Here is a 21,768-nt window from a genome sequence, read left to right as displayed (position 1 = left end):
GGTCACACCATTACCCCATCCCTTACCCCCAGATTCCCAGTCTTCGTAGTGGCAACACCATTAACTGTGTAATTCTCCACCACATTCACACAGTAGACCTTATCTAAAAACTGGGAAAAATATTTATTTCATTGACCACTTCAGGACAGATGACCCTTACATTAATGTAGGTGGCAGAGAGCTCTTTCAGGCATCCTGCAGAAGCGCATCACAGAAAACTTGGGGAGGAACATCAAGCTGCCCCACTATCTAAAAGGCCAGTTATTATTTGCTAATGGCATTTAACTTGGAGAAAAACCTCCGTGAGTAACAGTTTTTTTGTCCTAACTCTCCATTCAGCAAAAGCAATGATATATGGATGAGCACAGATTATTTCCAAGCTGGTACTAAGACCAAAGCAAAGGTAAGTAGGGCATGACGTGGATTTAAAGGTAACCCTCAGTGGTAAAGATTACATGCAGATTTTCTCTTCTGATAAATATTTTTTGCCTTGTTCTACCTCTTAGAACATTGTTTCTAAAGCCCTCATTGTCTTATCAGCTTTCCCTTCCCTCAGAACAGAATATGCAAAAGGAATGATGGCAAGATGCTACTTTTTCCCATTCCATGGCAGAGAGGAGTGTAGAGTTTCAGAGACTGCAAACTCTTTCTTCTGCACTGAGAGACTGACTGCACAGGCAGAGCCCCTTCAATAGAGCTATGCTGACAGCATCACTTCAGAGATTTCTGTGGGAAAAAAAAATCTGTCTGCACTACGCTGGTACCTCAAGCCAGGCAGAGAGCTGCCTTGATAACTTGTTCAGATAATGAATAAAATGTGGAATGAATTCCATGCAGGATCAGCACTCTGCTGACTTGAGAATGGGTTGCAAAACATACAGCAGGATCCTCCTGTGGCTGTTGTTTTAAGCTTTTCAAATACCATGGATTGCATATGCTGAAGTCAGGCTATTATTAAAATAAACCCCCAAAACTCCAGAGAGTTAAGATATGACGTGACTTCCTTTGAGCTCAGGTCTCCTTATCAACAAGATACACTGTATGTGGATGCAATTTATATTAAGTTCTTAAAGACTAGAACAGCCTGTTATTTCTACCATGTCCAGGAAAATCAGGAAAGGTATGCAGCAGCAATAAATCAATTATTTCTTACAAATTAGACCAAGATAGCATTGCCTAGCAGCAGTTTTCCAGATGGTTGGGATGAAAGGTAGACTGGGCTGGAGGGAAAGGGAGGATTTCTAGATAAGAGAATAAATGGGTGACAGTTTAGCAGTATAACTGAAAAGATACAGAGGAATGACACCTGTGAGTGGGGAAACATAGCTGTGGGCTTAGGTTATGGCAGTGGGTTGGCAGAGCAGGCTTTAACAGAGGCAGTTCCAAGACATCACCAGGAAGGTGAATTCTTCACAGTGTTAAATTAGGAGTAGCCAGGGGGATGGGGAATGACAGAATTAAAGGAAACAGGGGTCATTTCTAGATATTAGGGGAAAAATACACTTTTCTCTAGGAGAAAAGAAGCAGCTGAAGCAAGAGGGCAGGCACTGAAGTAGGGACCTGAAGACACAAGGGCAGCCCCAAAGTAGAAATTAGCTGCCAGCAGTGTTGGATGCTACATCTCTATGCCCAAGGGTTGATTTTCACCCTCTTTTCCTAAGCTGATTTTTGCTCTGCCGTTACACCTGTGGTGGAAACCATTCCCCCCCCCCCCCTGCACACAGGGCAGCCTGGGATGTGGTGTGTCTGTACCCACCAGCAATGCTCCCACCCTCCCACAAGCCAGGACAGCTTCCAGCAACAGCTTGGAGAGATCAGTCCAGCACTTCCTCAGTCTGATATGTTGAAAACAATAGTAATTAAAAATATATATATTAAAAATAAATAAACTTCTGATCCTGCAAGTCCCAGAAGCAACAGACATCTTGACCATGTAAGGCCTATAAGTAGAAAAAGCAAGTTCCTCACATGTGACTGCATGGGAATTGGGCTGATATGCTCCACAAGGATACTGGGAGAACACTGGGACCCTTCTGAGCCTCACTTATCCCATAGACAAAGGGGTTAGTACCAGTGGGACCCGACAGAGAAGAGAAAGCACTGACGTTAATTAGCTAGGAATTGACATTGACTCATTAACATATGTATTGAAAAAATATCAACATTCTAAATATACAGAAATAATTAATAGTAATACATTAGCAGTGAAGCTCATCCACTCCTAATTATGGGAACAAACCCATTGGTGTTTCTGAAGAGTATCTTTATATCTACACATTTGGTTTTGCCAAAAAGCAGCATTGGTTGTTGTGTAGTCTTCATTAGCAGCAAAACTGGGCGACCATCCTGCAGGGAGGCATAGCTCCAAAGCCCAAAATGTCCCTCACTACTTACCACAGATGGACCTTTAGGAGCACAGGGGGCTGAATCCATCCTACAAGCCAGGCAGATAGCAGAAGTTTCTGCAGGCATTGTCAGCAGGCTGATATATGTCTTTTGCTGGAGACGTTTTTCCAGTGTCTCACAAAGCTCTGCCACTTCTCCTGCACTCCTAAAACAAATTCTTCAACATAATCCCTCCCCGAATCTCCCGCTTTGCTCAGGTCTAATTGTAGTGGTGCAGTTGCTGAGAGTGTGCCATGCAAAAGCAATGCGGAATATGCTCCAAAAGTAGAGAGCAAAGACAACCTTGCTGCACTTCAGCCTTGCACAGGTTTTGGCCTGAACCTGATCATGGTGCAACGAGAAGCAGCCCCACATTTTGCTGTAATTCAATTACAGCCTGACAGCTGCCTCCAGGATGTTGTGGAGATCAAATCAGTGCAGGTCCTCACCAGGTGCTCGGGTCCTGATTGCCTCCTCACCTCGCATGTGCTCTGCACCTAACATGCCACCCTCAAAATGGTTCTTTTTCCTCTTTTCAAACACAGAAAACACTCACATCTGCTATATTTGGATACTGGACATCAGAAAAAAGAACTACCCATAAAAACAGCCTTCATGAACCTGCTGGATGGCAAACCATTGCCAACAGATTGAATAGTTTTTTTCTTGCAGAGATGTTTTTGATGTTTTCTCTTATGAAAGCAATGGAGCAGAATGTCAGCAGGAGCTGCACACATCTATTTTCATCAGCTCTGTTACGTCCAAGGAACAGAACTTCTCTTCCAGTAGCGATGCAAGAGCCACCAACCCAAACTCTGTGTGTAATGCTCAGAGCTGGCAGGCAACAAAATGACTTCTGTGTTGCTTTTCCTGCTCTTAGGACCTGTCAATTTGACAAATGTAATTCAGATGTTCCTGCAAGGTGATAAACATGGAACCTCCCTACCTCAGCGTCCAGAAGTTTCAAGGACAAATATATTTAACACAGAAATGATGAAACAGAAACACGGACCTCTTAGTAAGCAAGGCCAGAAAAAGCCAGAGCCAGGAGGGAGAACGGATGCTCTGAGGACTCCCTTATGAGCAAAGAGGGGAGGGGGGGGTACAAGATACAATCAAGAATTTGGCTTCTCAGGACCAATGGATTTGAAAAAGAAAAAAAAAAAACTGCAGGCCAAACTAAAAATGGTTATCGTGGTAAAGTTATGGGTTGCTTCATGCTGCCAAAACAAATAGCTTGAATCCCAGAGCAGTAAAGGTTACATGCATGGAAAATGGAGCTATCCCCAAGGACTAACTAACATACTGCAATTATTATTATAATTCTTGAGAGAGCTTTGAGAAAATCAGGGCATGCTGAACTACCTTGTCTGCTGCATCCACGGAAGTCTGCAGAGGAGATGTTCCAGCTGAGAAATGTTGTCAGATTCCTGGCTTGGCTGACATCTGCCATTGCCATCTCAGAAGTGAAAGCAGCATTTCTTCAGCAATTAATAAGAGCTGTTTGAGGTTACTGATGTACTAAAAAATGCCATGAATTTCAATAAGTTTGAAGCTATTTCCTACTACAGCTCGTACCACTTCTGCAGGAGATATTCCCAAGTAAAATGCAATCATGTCTGGAATTTCAGCTAAGTAAGGGTATGACAGAAAGAAAAAATCCACACTTCTCAGAATCTGTTTATCTCAGTTTTGGTAAGCCTGCCAAGGTATTCCAAAAGGCACAGTCTCCAGCCTTATGCTTATATCTAATGCAGCCTTTCTGCAGGGCCTACTGCAGGATTAGTTATATCACTGTTTAATGACTGTAGATCTACATCAATTATGTAAGAATATTTCTTCTTTTTTGGAGTAAGAGACAGTATCCACACCTCCATGTTCTCTTTTCCTTTCATAAGTATGGAGTTCAAGGATAGGATGCGGCACCAGGATCTCCCAGGCTCCCTTCCCAGCTGTGTGAGCTCTTTAAGGACAGCTTCTTTTCTGCAGAAATCAATGAAACCATAGTGAACTTTCCTGGGAACACGATAAAATCCGTTATCTCTCTCTGCCTTCTTACCCTATCCTGCAAGACATCAAGCACACTAGCTCAGCTAGTCCAGCAAAGCCTTTAAGCACACACATGGGAAGTGCAGGATGACTGTGGCCAAAGCCAGGGCTTGCGGTGAGCGCCTGCCTGAGTGTGCTGCTGCTCCCAGAGCCAGCAACGAGCGGGGGACACCGCATTCATCTACCTCCAAAGGATGTTTCAAACATGAAGTAACGAGATTCTTGGAGAGCGGTCACAGGATGCAATAAAGTGAGAGCATCCTTTGTATCCCTATGCTTAATACCTATTAATGGAAATGGATGATAGACTATCTATATCTGTGCATACCCCACATCTCTCCCATCCCGTCAGGGCAGAGCGTTATCTGCTAAAGAAGCAGCGCTTTCAGGTTTGAGGAGGGGGAATGAGAAAAAGGACAAGCTGTTTATAACACATTAAACAGATACAGAATTAGACGTTTATATTCTAATCCTCCCCAGAGAAGCCAGAACCTACCTACAGGGTGTGTTGACTTAGTTTCTCATTCCTTCTTCCTTTTTTATTTTTTTAAGCTTCTTTTGAAATCATTGAGTGTGCAGCGTGCCTTGCCTCGGGGCAACATAGTGCTGAGCTGTTTCTGGCACCGTAAAAGGGTGCCACCTCCTCCTCCCTTTGCTCCAGGGCCCATTTTGAGGTGAAGAAAGGGCTGATGAGCCAAACCAACAGAGCCTGGGGCACCCAGCCCTGGGGCAGGCACACGGCTGGATGGTTTGGGGTGTTCCGCCTTTGTGCTCTGGGAAGCTCATTCCTGCTGGGAATTCAGCCTAGATGAGGTGTGCCTGGGACCATGAGGAGCTTCAGGGACACAGCCTGGATGTCTGGTATAGCATACGACACTGCTCTAGTCTGGCAACTGGGATTGGGTCAAGAAAGGAGCTAGTTTTGTGTGGCTTTCGGTCTGTTTTAGTGGACTTAGTCCTCTTCTGAGCCATGTGCCAGAGGCTGGCCCACATCTGAAACAAAAACAGGGTCGCATGTCCAAGTTTGATCCAACTCAGGTGCTTTCCAGTGCTGCCTTAGTGCAGCAGCTGGCTGAGGCACCTCACAGGTGTCAAGGGAGAAATTCCTTACAATTTATAAATTTCATTGAGTTCATACATCTCCTGCATGAGCCCACAGTATTCCAGCTCCCTAACGTGCTGCTATGTGAACGAGGAGAAAATCGTCAATGTAGTCAGCAATCTGCCATGAAATTCACTGATTAAATTACTGGATAAATATTTGAGTGGATCTAGCTGACAGGTATGTCATGCATTCAGTCTTAAAATAGGAAGGTAATGGGAAATGAGGGAGAAATGAGCCAAGGAACAGGAACTGGAATGTGATTTCTGGTAATACAGCTCATGTTCATCAGTACATTTTTAGCAAATAGAGGACGTGTGTGGTGAAACTGAGAGCAAGGCACCATCGTTAAAATAAACTGAAAGTGCAGCAATGGAGAAGCTGAGCATTAAACAGTTCTCCGGGAATAAAGCTGGTGAATTAATTTATGAGGTTTTACATTGGCTGAACGTGGCAGGTAGTTCTTACCAGGCTCACAAGAAGCAGACATCGCTATTTCCAGTAAAATCCAGAGAAGCTGAGGTGGGTGTGGGCTTACTGGAGAGGCATGAGGCTGACGCCGGCCCTGACAGTGTTGGATTTGAGGCTCTACGTTGGCTCTGACCCCTGCCATCTCTAGGGCTGCTCCATCTGCAGCCCCATGATCCGGTGCTCAGTTTAAAAGATGAAAGGAGCAGGTCATCCTGCTGTACAAGCACACCGGGTCAGAGTTGTCAAAACATGCACACGCGTGACTCTGACTAACATCAACAAGGGTAGCATTAGGCATCACCACGTCCATCAGACCATGCTGTGAAGGGCTCTAAGTACTGGCCGACCATATTTGTGTCATTCCAAGTCAACAGTCTGGAACGTAATTGCTTTAAAACACATCTAATTCATTTTTGACTGATTCTGCAAACGTTTCCCCTTCCCTCAATGCCCCATTGATTGGCCGTGCAAACCATTTGGCGCTGGCCTGCGTGGCGTGTGCAGTCGCTTTGCTCCTTGATGTTACCTCATCAAAGAGCACTTGAAAATGATATTTCCAGCCAGACGGTTTTCAAAAGTGGCCGGTGAACTTGCTCTGCCCTGTGCCCTCCGGCTCGCCGTTGGATAGGTTTCCTGTATGTCACTCCAGCTTCAGAAAGGTGATAAATTTCAGATTGCAAGATGCTGACCAAAAAGAAAATAAGATCGTGAAGGGCTATTTTTGGTTTCAAAAGAAACTTCACTTGCTAGGTCTTTCCAAGCCATCACCCTAATGTACAGCTGCAGCAGACAAGGAAAACAGGATGCAGGGTTGCAGTGCTGGAGGAATCAAGCATAAATCAAAGGAGACAAGCTAGTCCCTGTGTGTTGCCTGGGTTAGACCTCAACCACTCAGCAAGATGAGCAGTCATTGCTTGCTGGGGACTCTCCCAGTAACAGCATTGCCCAGCTGCTGGAGAGTTTATACTGGGTATACCATGTCTCACTTTTTTCTCCCACTGTGTCACCTCCTTCCCTTGTGCTGACAAGTGATTTAGACAGCCTGCTCTGCTGGTCCTGCGTTTGAAATGTAAATCAAACACATGGGACATAAAGCTGGGTTTCAAAGTTGACTATTAACTAGGGCGGAAGGGGTGGCTTAGCAAAAACAAACAGTTCCAAGTTCAAGCCTGAAACCATAAGAGTACACTGAAAAGCCTTCCTCCTTTCCATCGCAGCCAACATGAGGGTGAGCACTTTTCCCTTTTATCAAGTAGGAACGAGCCTCTATGATTACAGAATTTAGCCTAATATTACCTTACCTGCCACCCCAAATAATTTGCAGCAGTCCCAGTGATGTGGGCAGGGGATGGTTCCAGTCTTGAAACATCTTGCCCCAATCAGTGGGCCATGGCTCCTGGTGGGACTCCAGGACATCTCCAAGTGCCAACCAGGGCAACTTCGGACACATCATTCTTCTTCCAGCACCTCAGCTTTCCTGTTTGTGGGGTGACTGAGGAAGAAATGCTGTGGTACTGCCAAGAAACATTTCCTTATAGACCCAGTTCTGTATAGCTGCCCTCAACGCCAGCAACTGAGGAAGGGTTCTGCTGGCATGACCTCTAGGGGCTCAGCTCCATCCCAATGCTCTCTGAAGGCAGAAGGCGCCAAGTGCAATTTCACACAAGCCAGTAACCAACATATCTGTTAATAACATTCCTTTATCTACAGCTTGGACCTCTTTCAAACCTGCTTAATTATCTCCTCCAATATGGAAAAGCATTGTCCAAAACCATAGAGGATAATAATCATGCAGTAGTTCTTCTGTAAATAATGTCTCATTCTAGCAAAGCAAACTGCTCCTCATCAGACTGGATCTCAGAGCAAGTTGAAGCCAATTTGCTGGAGCAGCAGTGAGGATGTCATTGCACAATCTTCATTTCCATTAAACAACTGGATCTAACTGTCCTTATTTTTAGGCTAACCATGCTGAGATTTAAAATTGCGTTGATTATAATATAGTTTTTAAATGATTTATCGTGGCTGATGGATTTTGCACATGAAAGTTGCTACTAGCTGATTAGGGAAAAAAAAAAATCAGCATTGCTTTTTCTGCTGCTTAGGAAATTGCAATCCTCTATCTGCAGCCTGAAAAGCATGTTGCCATGGAAATGATGCTTATGCTTTCGTAAATAAAAGTATTCTAGGGTCACAAAGGTCTGCAGCATAAACAGGGGCACAAACACTGCCTGGAGAAGTGCCAGAGTGGTTTAAACATATAGGAAGATAATTTTAATGGTATTTTACTTTCACTGTTACCATCAGAAGGACTGATGAAGGTTAACATGTAGCTATAACCTCGTCATGTAAACAAAGCAGAGAACATCTTACCTATTGGTATTAATTAGAGTACTGGAAGCGATATCATAGCCCTCCTGACTGGTCTTCCTCTGCTCTACCGGATCAGTGTTTCTTTCCCTTTCCCTGCAACACTGAACTGAGATGCATGCATACACTTAACCACGGGCAGCTTTATCGAACTCATCAGCACAACCCAGGACATTGGGAAAACTGGGTGATGTTATAAAAAGCTGTATCATGGACTATCTAATCGTGTTGTATTTAAAGGCAGAACTTTGTCAAAGGAAGTCACCTTGAGAGGATGTAATGGGCTTTTCTTCACAAGACAAGCTGGGAACTGCAGGCAAAGAAGGGCAGCGCTGGTTGGGATGGCAGGCACCAGCTAACCTTCCATTGGGAAACTGAGGCATGAAGGTTTCTATCCTCACTATAGCACTTCTATACTCACCCACAGACTAACTGAGACATGCTCTCCATTTACTCCACGTCTGTTATTCCATCCCCAGGCCCTGAGATGTACAGCCAGAGCTCAGGGCAATGCAAGGCCACCTGTTCAGCTCCATGCTTCCAGGCAAAGTGCTTTGTGTTCAGCACTGTATGCGAACACCTGCAGTTTGCTGTCTTAATCAGTGGCCAAAATAATGGAAAAATAACAAAAGTGGGAGTGAACACAGAGACCAACAGCAGAGATTGGGACGCATGGGTTTGTGTGAATCTTCAGGAGGAAAGCAGGCAGTTACTGTTTCTGGTGGGTTCTTAATTGTTCAATGGACTGCTCAGTGGCATTAAATGGGCCATACTGTGAAGCTGCCTTGGGCAGTATCAGATCAAGGATACATGCTTTACTCTTTGTGCTTTAAATACCCGTACAGGCATTTAGAGCAGACAGTCACTTTAAATAAAACTACGGAGATTGCAAATGCCACAGCTTGCTTATTTACTGCGTCTCAGTCTGCCCAAAATGTGGAAATAATGTTTCCAAAGATGCTGGAATTCATGTGTCTGTTGAGGATCCTGGCTCCTGTCCTGAATGATACTGCATATTCAGGGGATGATTCATTCACTCGGAGCAGGAGGAAGGACTGTACCAGCTGTACCACCTCTCCGCTCTGATTGACGGCAGTGATGCTCCCACAGGGAAGCTGTGCCTCCAGGTTCAGCCAGCAATTACAGAACAAACAAAGGAGAAGTGGAATGGAGAAATGATTCACGGGAATAGAAACCAAAAGAGAACCCGGAGATGATGCCAAGCCGAGCTGAAGGCAAAACTTTCATTCGTTTCTGCTGAAAATGTGCAGACAGCATGGTGCATCTCTTTGGTGTGTCAGTTAACAGTGTGCTTTACCATCTGCAAGGAAGGACCCAGGGGAGAGAAACGGCTTTGAGGGCTTTGAGCCTGCAAAAGGGTGAGAAGCTTCACAGCCAACAACATGGAAAGACCCAGCCTGGTAACTCTGATGGCTCCCTCAGCTATCTGAAATAAGCTTTCATATTTCAATGTAAAAAAAAAAAAAGTGCTATCCCTGCTGGGATGGGAACTGTGTGGGATACGGATGGTGCCAGGCACGTTACACGCCTCGCCATGGATTTAGCACAGGGTTGGGCAGCTGACGGCTCCCAGCCGGCACAAGGCTTGCTCGCATGGGAACAGGGTGGGAAAAGTGGACTCAAAGGTTGCCCAGAATGACCAAGAGAGGAAAAATTCCTCCTGCCACTCCTCTGCTAATCAAAGGGGTGTGAAGGGGAAGTTTCGATCTCTTGTGTCCCGCGCTGCCAAACAGAGAATAAACAAGTATTTTATACACTAAATACACAGCCAATTCCCGTATTAAGGAAGAAGCCTCCATGCAGTCAAAATCAGACTTGAAATATATCTCGCCTGTTGTGTATTAGGTTGCTGGAAATGGAGCCAGATGTTCCAAACTCCCTCAAAACACCCTCCAACCACACCTGACCAGCTGCCCCAGCCCCTTGCTGCTGGCAGCACCTGGGACCTCATCTCAGAGACTTCCTACAGCGTGTGATCTTAGCAGGTCAAAGTTTCCAAAGGTGGGGAGAAGAGAGGCAGCTCCTCCCCTACTCGTAGTAAAGGTATGTGCCTCCAAGCCACTAATTTAGAACCAATGAATCAGAAATAAGTAACATAAAAAACATCCAGCATTCCTGTTTGCTGAGCACCTTCTCTCCGAGCAGACAAAAGCACTGTGACAACAGGGAAACTGCCACTGAGAAGTGGCACGGCTGCATCCAAATAGCTCATGCAGGGAAGGGAACACGCTGCCCAGAAAGCAGGAGCCAGACCTCCTGCACCCAGAGCTGCATCCCCACTGCAGGGAATGGAACTGCCCTGTACTCACCACTTCTTGTTTCCATCTCTGTAGCTTAACAAGGCAGCTCTTCCATGGCTAATTAACGTTACTTCTGAGGAAACAGCATTTCGCACATATTGGGCTAGATTTGAACTAAAATAGAGTAGGTTCTACCTCTTTTTTTTTCTGATACTGCTTGAAATTCATAAGCTTCAAAATGGTATTTTTGAAAAAAAGCCTTTTCTAACCTGAGGAATAAAGGCAGCCAGGCTGCCCGGATGCACACCTGTGTTGATGTGAGCATGCTGCTGCAGCAGCTTCAGGACACACACAGGCACGGCTCAGAGCACCACGACAGACACCCCAGCTCAGAACTAGGACCTCCTGGGCTGTGGCAATCTGCCCAGCACAGCTCCTGTCCCATGGGGTGAGGCAGTGGCACAGGACCGGAAGGGATGGCTCCTACAGGCACAAATCATGCTGCAGAGAGTGTGCACTTCAGGGAATGAGTGGCACTGTAATATACTGCATCATCCGGAATGCATCTATCCACGAATTAACCTCCATAGACACACCTATTTCTCCACGTGGCTGGGTATATACATAGGTCACTCCCAAAGAAACGCCTCCTGTTTATTTCCACGGTAACGACAACAAAGAGCACAATAACACTATTTGATAGAGCACATTCTCAGCTACAAAGCACTGATTTTCAGCACTGTCACCATCATAAGTCACTGCCATAAGCCAATTTGCGCAGGTGAGCTGATTGAGACGCTCATGGTTTGGTGGTGTGACAGCAGGGCATGGCCATCCGGAATGTGGCTTGTCCTTTACATCACTGCCACTGCTGCTGAAATGCACCATCCACCCCTCGCTGTGCTCACATTCTCCAGAAACATTCATCAAGCATTGATGAACATCAGTTCCACACGGAGCAATTCAGTGACACTACTTTGCTTTATACACAGCTTCACAGACACTTCCTGATGCAGTCGCCTGTCACACAGCAACAAAACATGAAGGTATATTGGCGGGAAGGTTCAGTGCCTACTGCCATCCCACCAACATCCACCTCTGACATCGTGGCCAACATAAATAACAGGAGGCATTACTTTCAGAGCAGCCCTCTTCTGCATCTCTATCAGCATCCCACCAAGAGTTTTTATTATCCCCATTTACTAACAGGATAATGAGGGTACAGAAAGTGCTGTGAGCCCCCTCAGCTGCCCTTTCTCAGGAGAGGGAGGTTTATGCCTCTGTAGGAAATGTAACAGGGGGAGTGGAGTTTCCCAAAAGCCAAGGAGCTCCTCAAGCAGGAGCCTTGCTCAGCTCACGCTTTGAATCATGCTGGCAAATAAACATGAAAGTGAAAACGGTATTGTGAGATGGTTACACAAGAACGGGCGGATCCCAGGACCGAGCCATTGTTCCAAACATTTAATTAACATTATGAAAGCTGATTAAAGGAAAATCTGTAACCTCCAAGGAAATCCTATTTTCCCTCACTTCCCATAGCTCCATAATTTTCACAATGTAAGAAGGAAAATGTTATTTCAAGGCATGAGTCATAACAGCTACAACCTGATTTTTGCATCTGTCATGTCCTGCAGCTTAAATAATCATTAGCAGTGACACTAAACGGGGACGCTTCTGAGGCAGCATTTTTCCCCCGTTATGACATGACCTTAATTGCCATCATAATTTCTAGACTTTGTGTCATCCTGGCATGATGACAAGCGTTCACCCACGCTCAAGAACTAAGATTGAGTTTGCAAGGACAGAGATTACCTTCCTGGACGCAGCATCTCAGATACAAAGTGCTAATGACACGCCACGGCCCGGCCTTGGAACAGCAGGGGCCGTTTGCTTTGGTCACTGGGATGAATTCCTTTGAAGGCAGGAGACCAAAGCACCATCCCCAGAGACTCCCCGACTAACCTTGAGCAAATCACTTACCCTTTCTCTTCGCTTGGAGGTGGGGTAGGCAGAGTAACCTCCCTCTGGGGCACTGCAAACTGCAGTGCATGTATTGAAGATACGCAGGTGGAAAGCACTACTGCAAAGTTATTTTATCAGAGATTTTCTTTTCGACGCAGTGGAAAAATCAGCTGTATGCGTTGCATATTGCCTTTCCTGGGACTATTTTGATGATCCAGAGTGGTCAGCTTGTCGGAGTTCTAATCCCTGGATCTAATCTTGGAGGCAAAGAACAGCTGATTGCCAGTGCTGTTTACACAGAGCAGTGCCCTTGGGGTGATACAGCTGATGCGCCCACCCCACACTGCTCAGCACAGTGAGCTGAGGCTCCTCTCACCCCTCCAGGACAAGGACACCCAGCTTACCCTGACAGTAGTGGCATGTGGGTGGCATCACTCACACATCGTAGCCCTGGGTCACCTCCTGGTTAACAAGGCTGTGGGTGGAGGATGGCCATCCAGACAGCCAGACCTCATTCTCAGAGCATGCACATGGCTTTAGTCCTTCCCAAGATAACAAAAATACATATGCATGTAAGTACACGATATAAATACAGCCTCTAGCAGCAGCAACACTCTTATGTAGCTCTCTCCATCTGCAGACAAATGTAGGAGATCCCAGAAGCTCCAAGACCATTCCAAAAAGGGGAAACATTGCCTTTTCTCCTGTGCATGTCTATTGCAAAAAAAACAAACCAACACTTCAGTGATGACATAGCAATATCATTCTCACTGCTCACAACTATGAAGAACAGGCATTGCTTTGGTACACATTGAGATTTCAGTAAGGTTGAAGCTTTATTTACAGGATAAAATTCCTCCTTCAAAAAATGACAGAGCTGAAGCAAAAGAATATTAATGTAATATAATGAATACCAAATGCACAAAATTCCGACTCAGTTAAAGGCAGACGGCTGGGTATTCTGATAAAAATGGGCCTCAATTTTTTAATTCTTTCTTTCATTACCTGGCTTCTGTGTCGGTCAGAGCAGCAAAATATAGTTTCTTTGATACGCAGCAAAACTGAAAACAATCCTGCCAGGAGCACAAAACAAAACAAAAACTCCCACAAAGGAGAAAGCTATAAAATTTGAGAGGCAACAAGGCTTTCAGAAGTGCCAGCTTCCCAGTGCAATGGCTGGAAGGGTGGCCCGGCCTGGCGGCGGTTCAATCATTTTGTAACGAAGGACAAATACTTTCAACATCCTGAGAAAGAGGGCGGAGGGAAGGGGGGCACGGCTCCCTTGCTTTCCCTCCTCCTGCTATTCTTTCTCCTCCCTCCCCCCACCCCCTGGATTTTCAATAGCTCTTTAGTGTTTCCATCAAAGGCTTTTACCATTCATTGTCCCTTTCTGGTGCCTGCCTTCCACCTGTCTATCCATCACAGCCCTAACCCAGGTCCTTTTTTCCCCCCTCTTTGCTATTTTTCACGCAGTGGGATTTGTTTATAAGCTTCTGTATTACCTAAAATTGAGGGGAGGAGGCTGCTGGGAGGAAAGCGAGAAAGCAGGATTAAGGAGTAGTAATTCAGCTCCATTGCATTTCTATCCGACCAGTCATAAAATGTGCAAATCCTGTTCCTGGGAATTTCATTTCGGAGACCTTCCCTGCCACTGCCCTTCGTGTGCCCCCTCTCACGTGAAAACCAGCCTTGGGAAAGCTGCTTGTACCTCCAAGGATACCAAGGGACATGGCAGGGAGAGGGCTCTGAGCAGCACACTCGCAGGCAGACACCTCAGATGGGCCGATGGGCAAAGCGGTGGGAGGCAGCAGGGACCAAACCTGGCAGGATGGGAGGAGTAAGAGGGGAGAGGCCCTTTAGGCTGACAGCTCTCAGCACCCCTTGTCCATATCCAATTAGTCTGGATAAAAGACAGAAGTAAGGTAGCCTTCCCGACTGCTTCATCCTGCAAGAAAATGATACAGAAATCTACGAGATCGACCCATCGGCCTGAAGAGTTATTTATTATTTTTCAATAAAATGTAAAGAGATTGAGTTGGTTTCCCATCAGGAGCTCAGTTCTTTGTTTGGCAACTTTTTGAACAGTTTGACCATATGTATGACAACAGAAAATGCATTTCACTTGCTTGCAGCAGCAGCTTGCTATAAACCCAGTCCAACAAAGATTTACAGTTCTAGCAGCAGTGGGGTATATGAAATGAGAAGCCGTTTCATCCTTAAACTGCTCTGCAGTCTCGTTGAGATGATGGAAGTCATCGTTCCTAAGGCCAGAGGAGTGCAGGAGTTACGCAGCCGGTTCGGCTGTGCTGGGAGCAGGAGTGCAAATTGGGTCCAAGACGAGAGGAGGTCCACAGAAACAGCAGCCCTTGGTTTTGCTGAACAGTCAAAAAGAAATCCTTAATGACGTTAGCCTTGCTTTGCAGGCTGAAGAGGAGCACTACTTCCATCAACTAAATTATCTTTGCCTTTCCCGAGGGCACTGCAAAAGGACAGACTGTGATTGCTCACCAGCCACTCTGATGTTTGTGCTCTTCCCACCCACCAGCAGCCTCAAACCTGAGCAGGACTTTGGCACAGCAGGTGGTATCCTTAATCCCACGGAGGGCCAGCCCGGAGCCAAGATTAGCAGAAGAATTTGTTTTCATTAAAATCCAACCTACCATTACCATCCTATCTGATGGTGCAGGTTTAAAATGCGCATGTCCAGCTATTCTAGCAGTTCTGTTTCTGCAGGGAAAGGACAGCTCGGCAACCTGCCTCTTCACTTTCTAATGTCTTTCTTTTAATCAACAGGTAACTAAGACAGACACAGCAAGGAATGTTAAACGCACCTCCTCCTGGAGAATTCTGCCAGCAAGGTCAGTGGAATCGGGACTTCACCTTCGTTATGTTTCTTTTGACTGTGGAACTGGTCTGATTTTCCTTCCAGATAACTTTTTTTTTTTTTTTTTTTTTTTTTTAATGGGACCGTGGAACAAAATAAAATAAAATATACAGAAAGAGACATACAAATAAACACTAATACACGCAGGAAAAATACAAACCTTAGCACCATGCACTCCCCTCGTTATTAGACAAAGGTTGGGAAGGGTTCACAAGTGTAAAACGCTCATGTGAATTAAGAGATTACTGCTCAGTTTTCTTTCAAGTCGTGGGCTGGAAACAGATGGTGGCTGTAGCATTTATGACGACACAACGTGTTACTGCAAGCCTAGCCATCTCGCTCTCCCTCCTCAAAAATGCAGCTGCAAGGAAAATTGTGGAAAATCACATTAATAGTCTCTTCCACCACGCAGTTTTCCAGCCCTTCATCCCTGGCCAGCACACAGACAGAGCCATCTTGGATCCCAGCAAGAATATTCTCCTGAAGCCTGGCCTGCATGGTTACCACTGATCAGCTCATTTAATGGCTCATTAATGAGGAGTCAGTCAGCATCTTAAAAAAGGCTCCATAAGGCAGGTCCCTAAGGTCACAGCACCTGCTATGTGACCTCAAGCACTCAATAAGGGGAACACTCAAAAGGAAGCACGCAGACCATCCTTCAGCTGTTTGTTATTTACACTTTCAGTTCAGTCCAAGTAGGTTGATCTACAGAGGAATGGGAGGACAGATAGAATATTTGCAAAAGCATCTCCATGACCTAAGGGCCCATATCTCACTTCCAAGCATGAACAGAAATTGTCACAAGGGCAAATGCCTCTCGATTTTCAGTAAGACAGCCTTTCCGTGTCTGCAAGTCTAGAGGCATCTCAGTGTCTAAGGGCAGAAAGAGCATCTAAGCTCATATTTAAATACCTTGCTGTATTCAAGAAAAACTATAAGAGCTCAAGCTATGACAGCACATCTGCACTGGAAACCATGAGGTGAACCAGGGGTACAACCCCTCAGCTCTCTGGTCATCAGTGAGGGGCTTGTTTACACCAGTGGACAATTTGTCATCCAGAGAACCTCTGAGTACTTCCTAAAGATAGGAAATATTTCTGTTCCACATTTTCTGCAGCCTAGAGGAACATCAACTCACTAGCAACAAATCCATTCGCTTGGGATTTAGGCCTTTGTCCAGAGACAGGAATTCATCATTACTTCTTCACTTGAGTTAGTTAAGAATCTGGCAAATACTAATTTTTCAGGCAAGTGCCACCGATACATTAAATCTGAGTATCCATGCTTCTTTCCTGATTTTGCTAGCATCAGTGCCTGATAGAAAGCATCAGCACAACATAACCTGTTCATCACTACACATACAGATGTGATCCTGCTGTCCTCCCTGCAGCTGGATGTATGCAATGCAGCATTCTGCTTTCTGTGGTGTAGAACAAGACAGCTGAAAGCAACACAGACTTCTACCATTCCCTTTATCTCATTTCAGCAGCGAGTTCAGGAGGCTGCTACAGAAATTCAACACCATACACATTTACAACTTTGAAAAGCTTTTTCCTAGGGGTAGAATCCTTCCACTGAACAGTGTTACACATCCACTGCATGGCTACCATAGTTAGCAACCTAAGACCCTTCTTCTCAGATACAGAAGGTACCTTTTTTTTTTCTTTTGGAAACTTCACCCTGCAAAATTCATTAGTATCTTATGTGACAATGTATTTCCTGTAAGTAATGAGCTATAAAGTGTATTAGAAGTTTCCACTTCTGATTTTATCTTTTCCTGATCTAGCCTACAAACTCTTTTGAAGTTGCTCAAAGTGTTCTTCATGTATGCTTGTTTTGCTGGCAAACTTTTCCTTCATTAAGCAAGATAAAGAAATCAAGATGATATGATCTGCTTAATTTCCCACCTTTTCAAGGAACTATTTTAAGATGTTTTTTTTCTCTTGCCTTAGAAAAGAAATGTTGAATAAGGAAGGAAGAGTCCTCAGAGGCCCAGAAAAGGCAGTTGTTGCTAAGGGCTTTCTACTCTAGCAGTTTACTGCTAGAATGCTACTGAATAGTTAAAGATGTCTGATTTCTCTCAGTGCTATGGAATAGTTTTCTGAGAGCCTGCTGCTGAAACTAGCATCACTGCAGGCAATGCACAAGAGGAAAACACCAGGCTTACGCTGCGTTACCGCAGCAGGCTCCTCAGGGCCTCAGCAAGCAAGCCAGCTCAGATCATGCCTAACTTGAAGTGTGAGTAACTTCAAAGCAACATCTCATGTGCTTCAAGTTCAGCTTTACCACTGAGCATCTTGCTGAATCACAGCTACGGGGAATGCAGGGAGCTAATGGGAAACATTTGCACTTGCCAACTCCAGCTGTGAGGTCCCTGAGCCTCCATTACATAGGCAGACATAGCCCAACAGTTTGGTTTGGTCAGCAGCATCTTCACGATCAATGGATACAAGCTGCTAGGGGAGCCATTCTGAAATGCACAGAAGAGATATCCCTGCATAGTGACACTGTGACTTAAAAGCTGCATTTGTGGCCAGCAGTAAAATACACAGGCTGCAGGACTCACGCACAGCCTATTGCAGATGGTTTAGTGGGCATGGTATTGATGTGCTGATGATGATCTTAGAGGTCTTTTCCAACTGTTATTATTCTATGATTATCTTTTGTCACTTTTACTGTGCAAATCCATTGCATTTAAGGGGGAATTCAGGTCCTGAAGTCATATTTGAGTAGCTGTCTTGAGTGAACCATTTCAGCAGCTCATTTCGCTGTGGGTGACTTAGGACAAAGAAGAGTCTTCCCTTCCAAGTTCATGAGCCTCAATTTCCATAGGAATCCTACTGGACAGACACTACCTCTCCTCAGCCATTTTGTGCAGCGTGAGATGCTCCCCACATGAGGGATATGTCAGCATCAGGGAAACACAGGCCCTCTGGACAAGAGGAGAAGAGGGAAACTGCAGGGCTTGACAGCAGTTAGGGAGGACTGCATCTTTAGGAGAAATGACTGGAGGATGAGAAACCGTATCTTGGCTTCCTTGAAGTGTTGTAGCATCTCTCCCTCTTTCCCTGGCCCCATACAGCAGAGCACAGCTGGGCACTGGGCTCCAGCAGAGCAGAGCTCAGGGCAGAATATCTGCCCTCTTACAACTCCCCTGGTCTTCAGCTTCATCCAGCATCTCCTTTCTATGGATACACAGGTAAAAGCAGAGCACAAATGAAAAGGTGAAGCATGGCTGGCGTTAGGAGGACATCCCATGTGAAATGTCACGCTGATTCCAGCAGCAGAATGCAGCATATGACAGCTACTTGAAAAGTCATTGCTGGAAAACATTTTCACCTAACAGCAGAAAGCAAAGCTGAGATTTGAGTGTAAATACCTAGGGAAGGAAAGCAACATTCAACACAACATCCCTGTGTCAGAATTAGCCTCTGCAAAACAGAGACAGAAGGATTTTGGAACCACTTGAGGTTTACTGAAAGTCTTGAAAAAAAAGAAATAGAATGTACAGATGTACAAATCCACGAGACTGCTGAAAAAAATCACAGCAGGGGGACACAGCAACTTTGGAGGGCTCTGGATACGCCAGTGAGGGCTACAAGTTTGAGTTCATCCCCAAAGGGAGCTGAGGCCACTCAGCACTTCACCCGCAGCCCCCTCTGAACAGAGTCTTCTTTCTTGTGGTCAAATGGGGGATATCTTGAATTTATGTCTTGCTTCTCCCCTCGTGAGCAAACAAAACAATTTCTGTGAGTAATTCTACCCACTAATTGCCAAGGAAAAGTCTGGTAATGAATGCTTTGCATTTTTGACAGGTCAGAGGCTTCCCTAAACAAAGTTGCTGTTTTATGTTTTCTATCAGCACATGTTTGCATCCGGGGACCTCAGCAGATTCCAGGGTGGATGAATCTCTGTGGGAAATTGCTCGTCCGTATTTTCTTGTTTTAACTGCTCCAGGAAATGAGTCTATTTTTACAACAACACTAAACTGCAAAATAAGGAACCATTATCTGCTCCACGCCGAGAGTTTCGGGTCAGCTCTCAGGTAACTGTCATTCCCCGTGAAGTCAATGGAGTTGCATCTATTTCTGCAAGGTAGTTATGCAATTGGTTGATCAGTTACTAGAACATGCTGCTACCATTGGCCTGAGGAGTGTCTCATTTTCATATGACTCAAAGTCCATCCAAGCCCTGATGTATCGATAAGTGAAGTATTCGAGTATTATGGTCTGTAAAGATGATCATTAACTGCTGAAAGATTTAAGCATAAACATTTTCCATCAACACCTACTCTGTTGCTGTATGATCATTATATACACTAGATTTCCTGGATTCATTTTTCACCTGCCAAATAAACTGAGGTGGGCTTTTCAAATGTCTAAAATGGCTTTTGTTCCTGCTAATTTCTGATTGCTCTCAAGAATCAATTCTTTTTTTTTTTTTTTTAAATTTCCATGGGATTTCAAATGCTACGGATCCATCTGCATCTGTGTTTCTGTACTTCGCACACCTGATCTTAACAGCCGCTCAGTTTCAAAGATGGACAATAAAACAGATGTCTTTATTACGGATGGTCAAAGGTACTTTACAGAGGACAAAACAGTTCTGATCTTGGAAAGATGAGCACGCGGCTCTCAGGCTGGGAACGACGTATTCTTGACTTCACACCTGACATAACAGCTCATCAAACATCACTTGAGAAACAAGCGTACAGACAACAAACTTAGAGACAATATCCAAGGAAAACACTACCTAACCTATGACTCGTTCTTTGATTTACAGCTGTGATTGCAGGCCCCACCTTACAGTCATATGCCATGATAATAGGTAGCAGTTCAACGAGAACCAGCCATAACTTTTATGTGTTGTGGTGATTCTGAGCTACTTCAGCACATAATTTGGCCTGATGCAGCAAATAATTAGAATGACTGATAGGTGACATTCCAGAGCTGAAAAATGAATGATCAGTCTTCTGGTGTTGTTCACTTTCTTTTCTAATTCTTTTCTTAAAATGAAAAGTACCACATTTCACATGAAATTTTAACTAATTATTTTTTCTCATCTTCAATGTGTCTGTTATGGATACAACGGTGAGTTTTCAAATTATGCTCTCTGAGGTTCCATCTTAAATGGGAATTGCTGGCATTAGTAATTGAAGACCTGAACCTAGTCCTGCCAGAAAAGCAGTTTTTCAAAAAAAGGAACAAACAAGGCAAAATGGCAACCTGCACAGGAGCAGAACGTGGGGAATCCAGCTGCACGTTCTACTCTCGTTACTTCATATTTGGGGTTATCTACAACGTGCTTTGACACTCTAAGGGCAAGAAGACCCCTGTCTCCCAACTGGGATCCTGTATCAGAAAAAGGGTAATAGACACCAACTCTGCTCCGTTGGCCTGAAGTCAATGGAATATTTCTGCAAAGTCACAGGCTCAGGCACTGGTTTGAAGAAGGGTAAACACAAGCACCTCTTAAAGTGCTTTTCCACTTTAGGGCCTGGGAAAAGAATTCAGGATTGGGCCTATGATAAAAACAGCTCCCTTAGGAAATGCTACCCACACCATAAAAGGAAGGAATTACAATGAAGTGAGGGGAAGGACAATGAAAAATTGTCTACTGAATTTTCACAAATTCCCATAAAATCGGACTCTTAATTTGTTCTATGTGCATAACTTTCATGACAAAGTCACAAAAGGTTGGCTCCTTAGAGATGCAGGAAATGACTAGCTCATGATAGCATAAAAGGCTGCATAACTGCATGGGCAGAAAGCTGGATTTTCATCAGTCACCACATTCTTTGATATGGCAGTTTTTGGATCATGTATCCAATGCACAAGAATTAGGCAAAATGACTTACCCTCAATCTTTTCAGTATTTATCTCTAAGGGTGCAAGGATTCATTCTTGGAAAGGAAAGATGGTCGTGTGATTTAGGGCACTGGATGAGCACTCAGATCTGAGTCCTATCCCTGGTTCTGCCATAGCCTTGCTGTGTGACCTTGCACAGTCACGTCTCCATGCCTCGGTCTCGCCTAAAATGGGATAACAATAGTTCTTTATTTCAGTGGGATATGAGCACAAACCCATTCAAGGCTACGCCACACAGAGACTCTACAGCAAAGAGCAGCATAGGAAAGCTGTGACATGACTAATACCTTCTGTTAATATGTGTGAAAACACGCAGTAATTACTTAAATTTAAATGTATATATATATATCTATAGGCTCAATTTTGGGGAATAAAACACTAACAAGCTTTTCTCTTCCACATCAAATTAAAGCACACGTA

General features: G+C 44.7%; 1 protein-coding gene and 1 long non-coding RNA gene across 4 annotated transcripts in view; one reads left to right on the top strand and one right to left on the bottom strand.

The window, feature by feature from the left end:
* The first annotated feature begins 7,170 nt into the window (after positions 1–7,170).
* On the top strand, positions 7,171–15,613 carry LOC128079049 (uncharacterized). Its single transcript, XR_008205956.1, has 3 exons — positions 7,171–7,235; positions 9,332–9,666; positions 15,391–15,613. It is a non-coding gene; the product is annotated as an uncharacterized LOC128079049 (long non-coding RNA).
* The window catches only part of PDGFA (platelet derived growth factor subunit A), a 33,681-nt gene continuing 26,479 nt past the window's right edge, over positions 14,567–21,768 (bottom strand). Inside the window, exons 6-8 of one of the 3 annotated variants that reach the window (XM_052679904.1) lie at positions 21,339–21,512; positions 15,642–15,842; positions 14,567–14,972 (exon numbers count right to left, since the gene is read on the bottom strand). In XM_052679904.1, the coding sequence (XP_052535864.1) occupies positions 21,379–21,512 (134 nt within the window). In that variant the 3' untranslated portion in view covers positions 14,567–14,972; positions 15,642–15,842; positions 21,339–21,378. Of the gene's footprint in view, positions 15,843–21,338; positions 21,513–21,768 lie in introns of those variants that run through there. The other 2 variants (XM_052679903.1, XM_052679912.1) reach the window with 2 other exon arrangements.

Source organism: Tympanuchus pallidicinctus, unplaced genomic scaffold (genome assembly GCF_026119805.1).
Source record: "Tympanuchus pallidicinctus isolate F22 unplaced genomic scaffold, pur_lepc_1.0 scaffold18, whole genome shotgun sequence".
In the NCBI taxonomy this organism is placed as follows: Eukaryota; Metazoa; Chordata; class Aves; order Galliformes; family Phasianidae; genus Tympanuchus; species Tympanuchus pallidicinctus.
The sequence above is the reverse complement of the archived record's forward strand: the minus strand, read 5'-3'. Positions and strand labels throughout refer to the sequence as shown.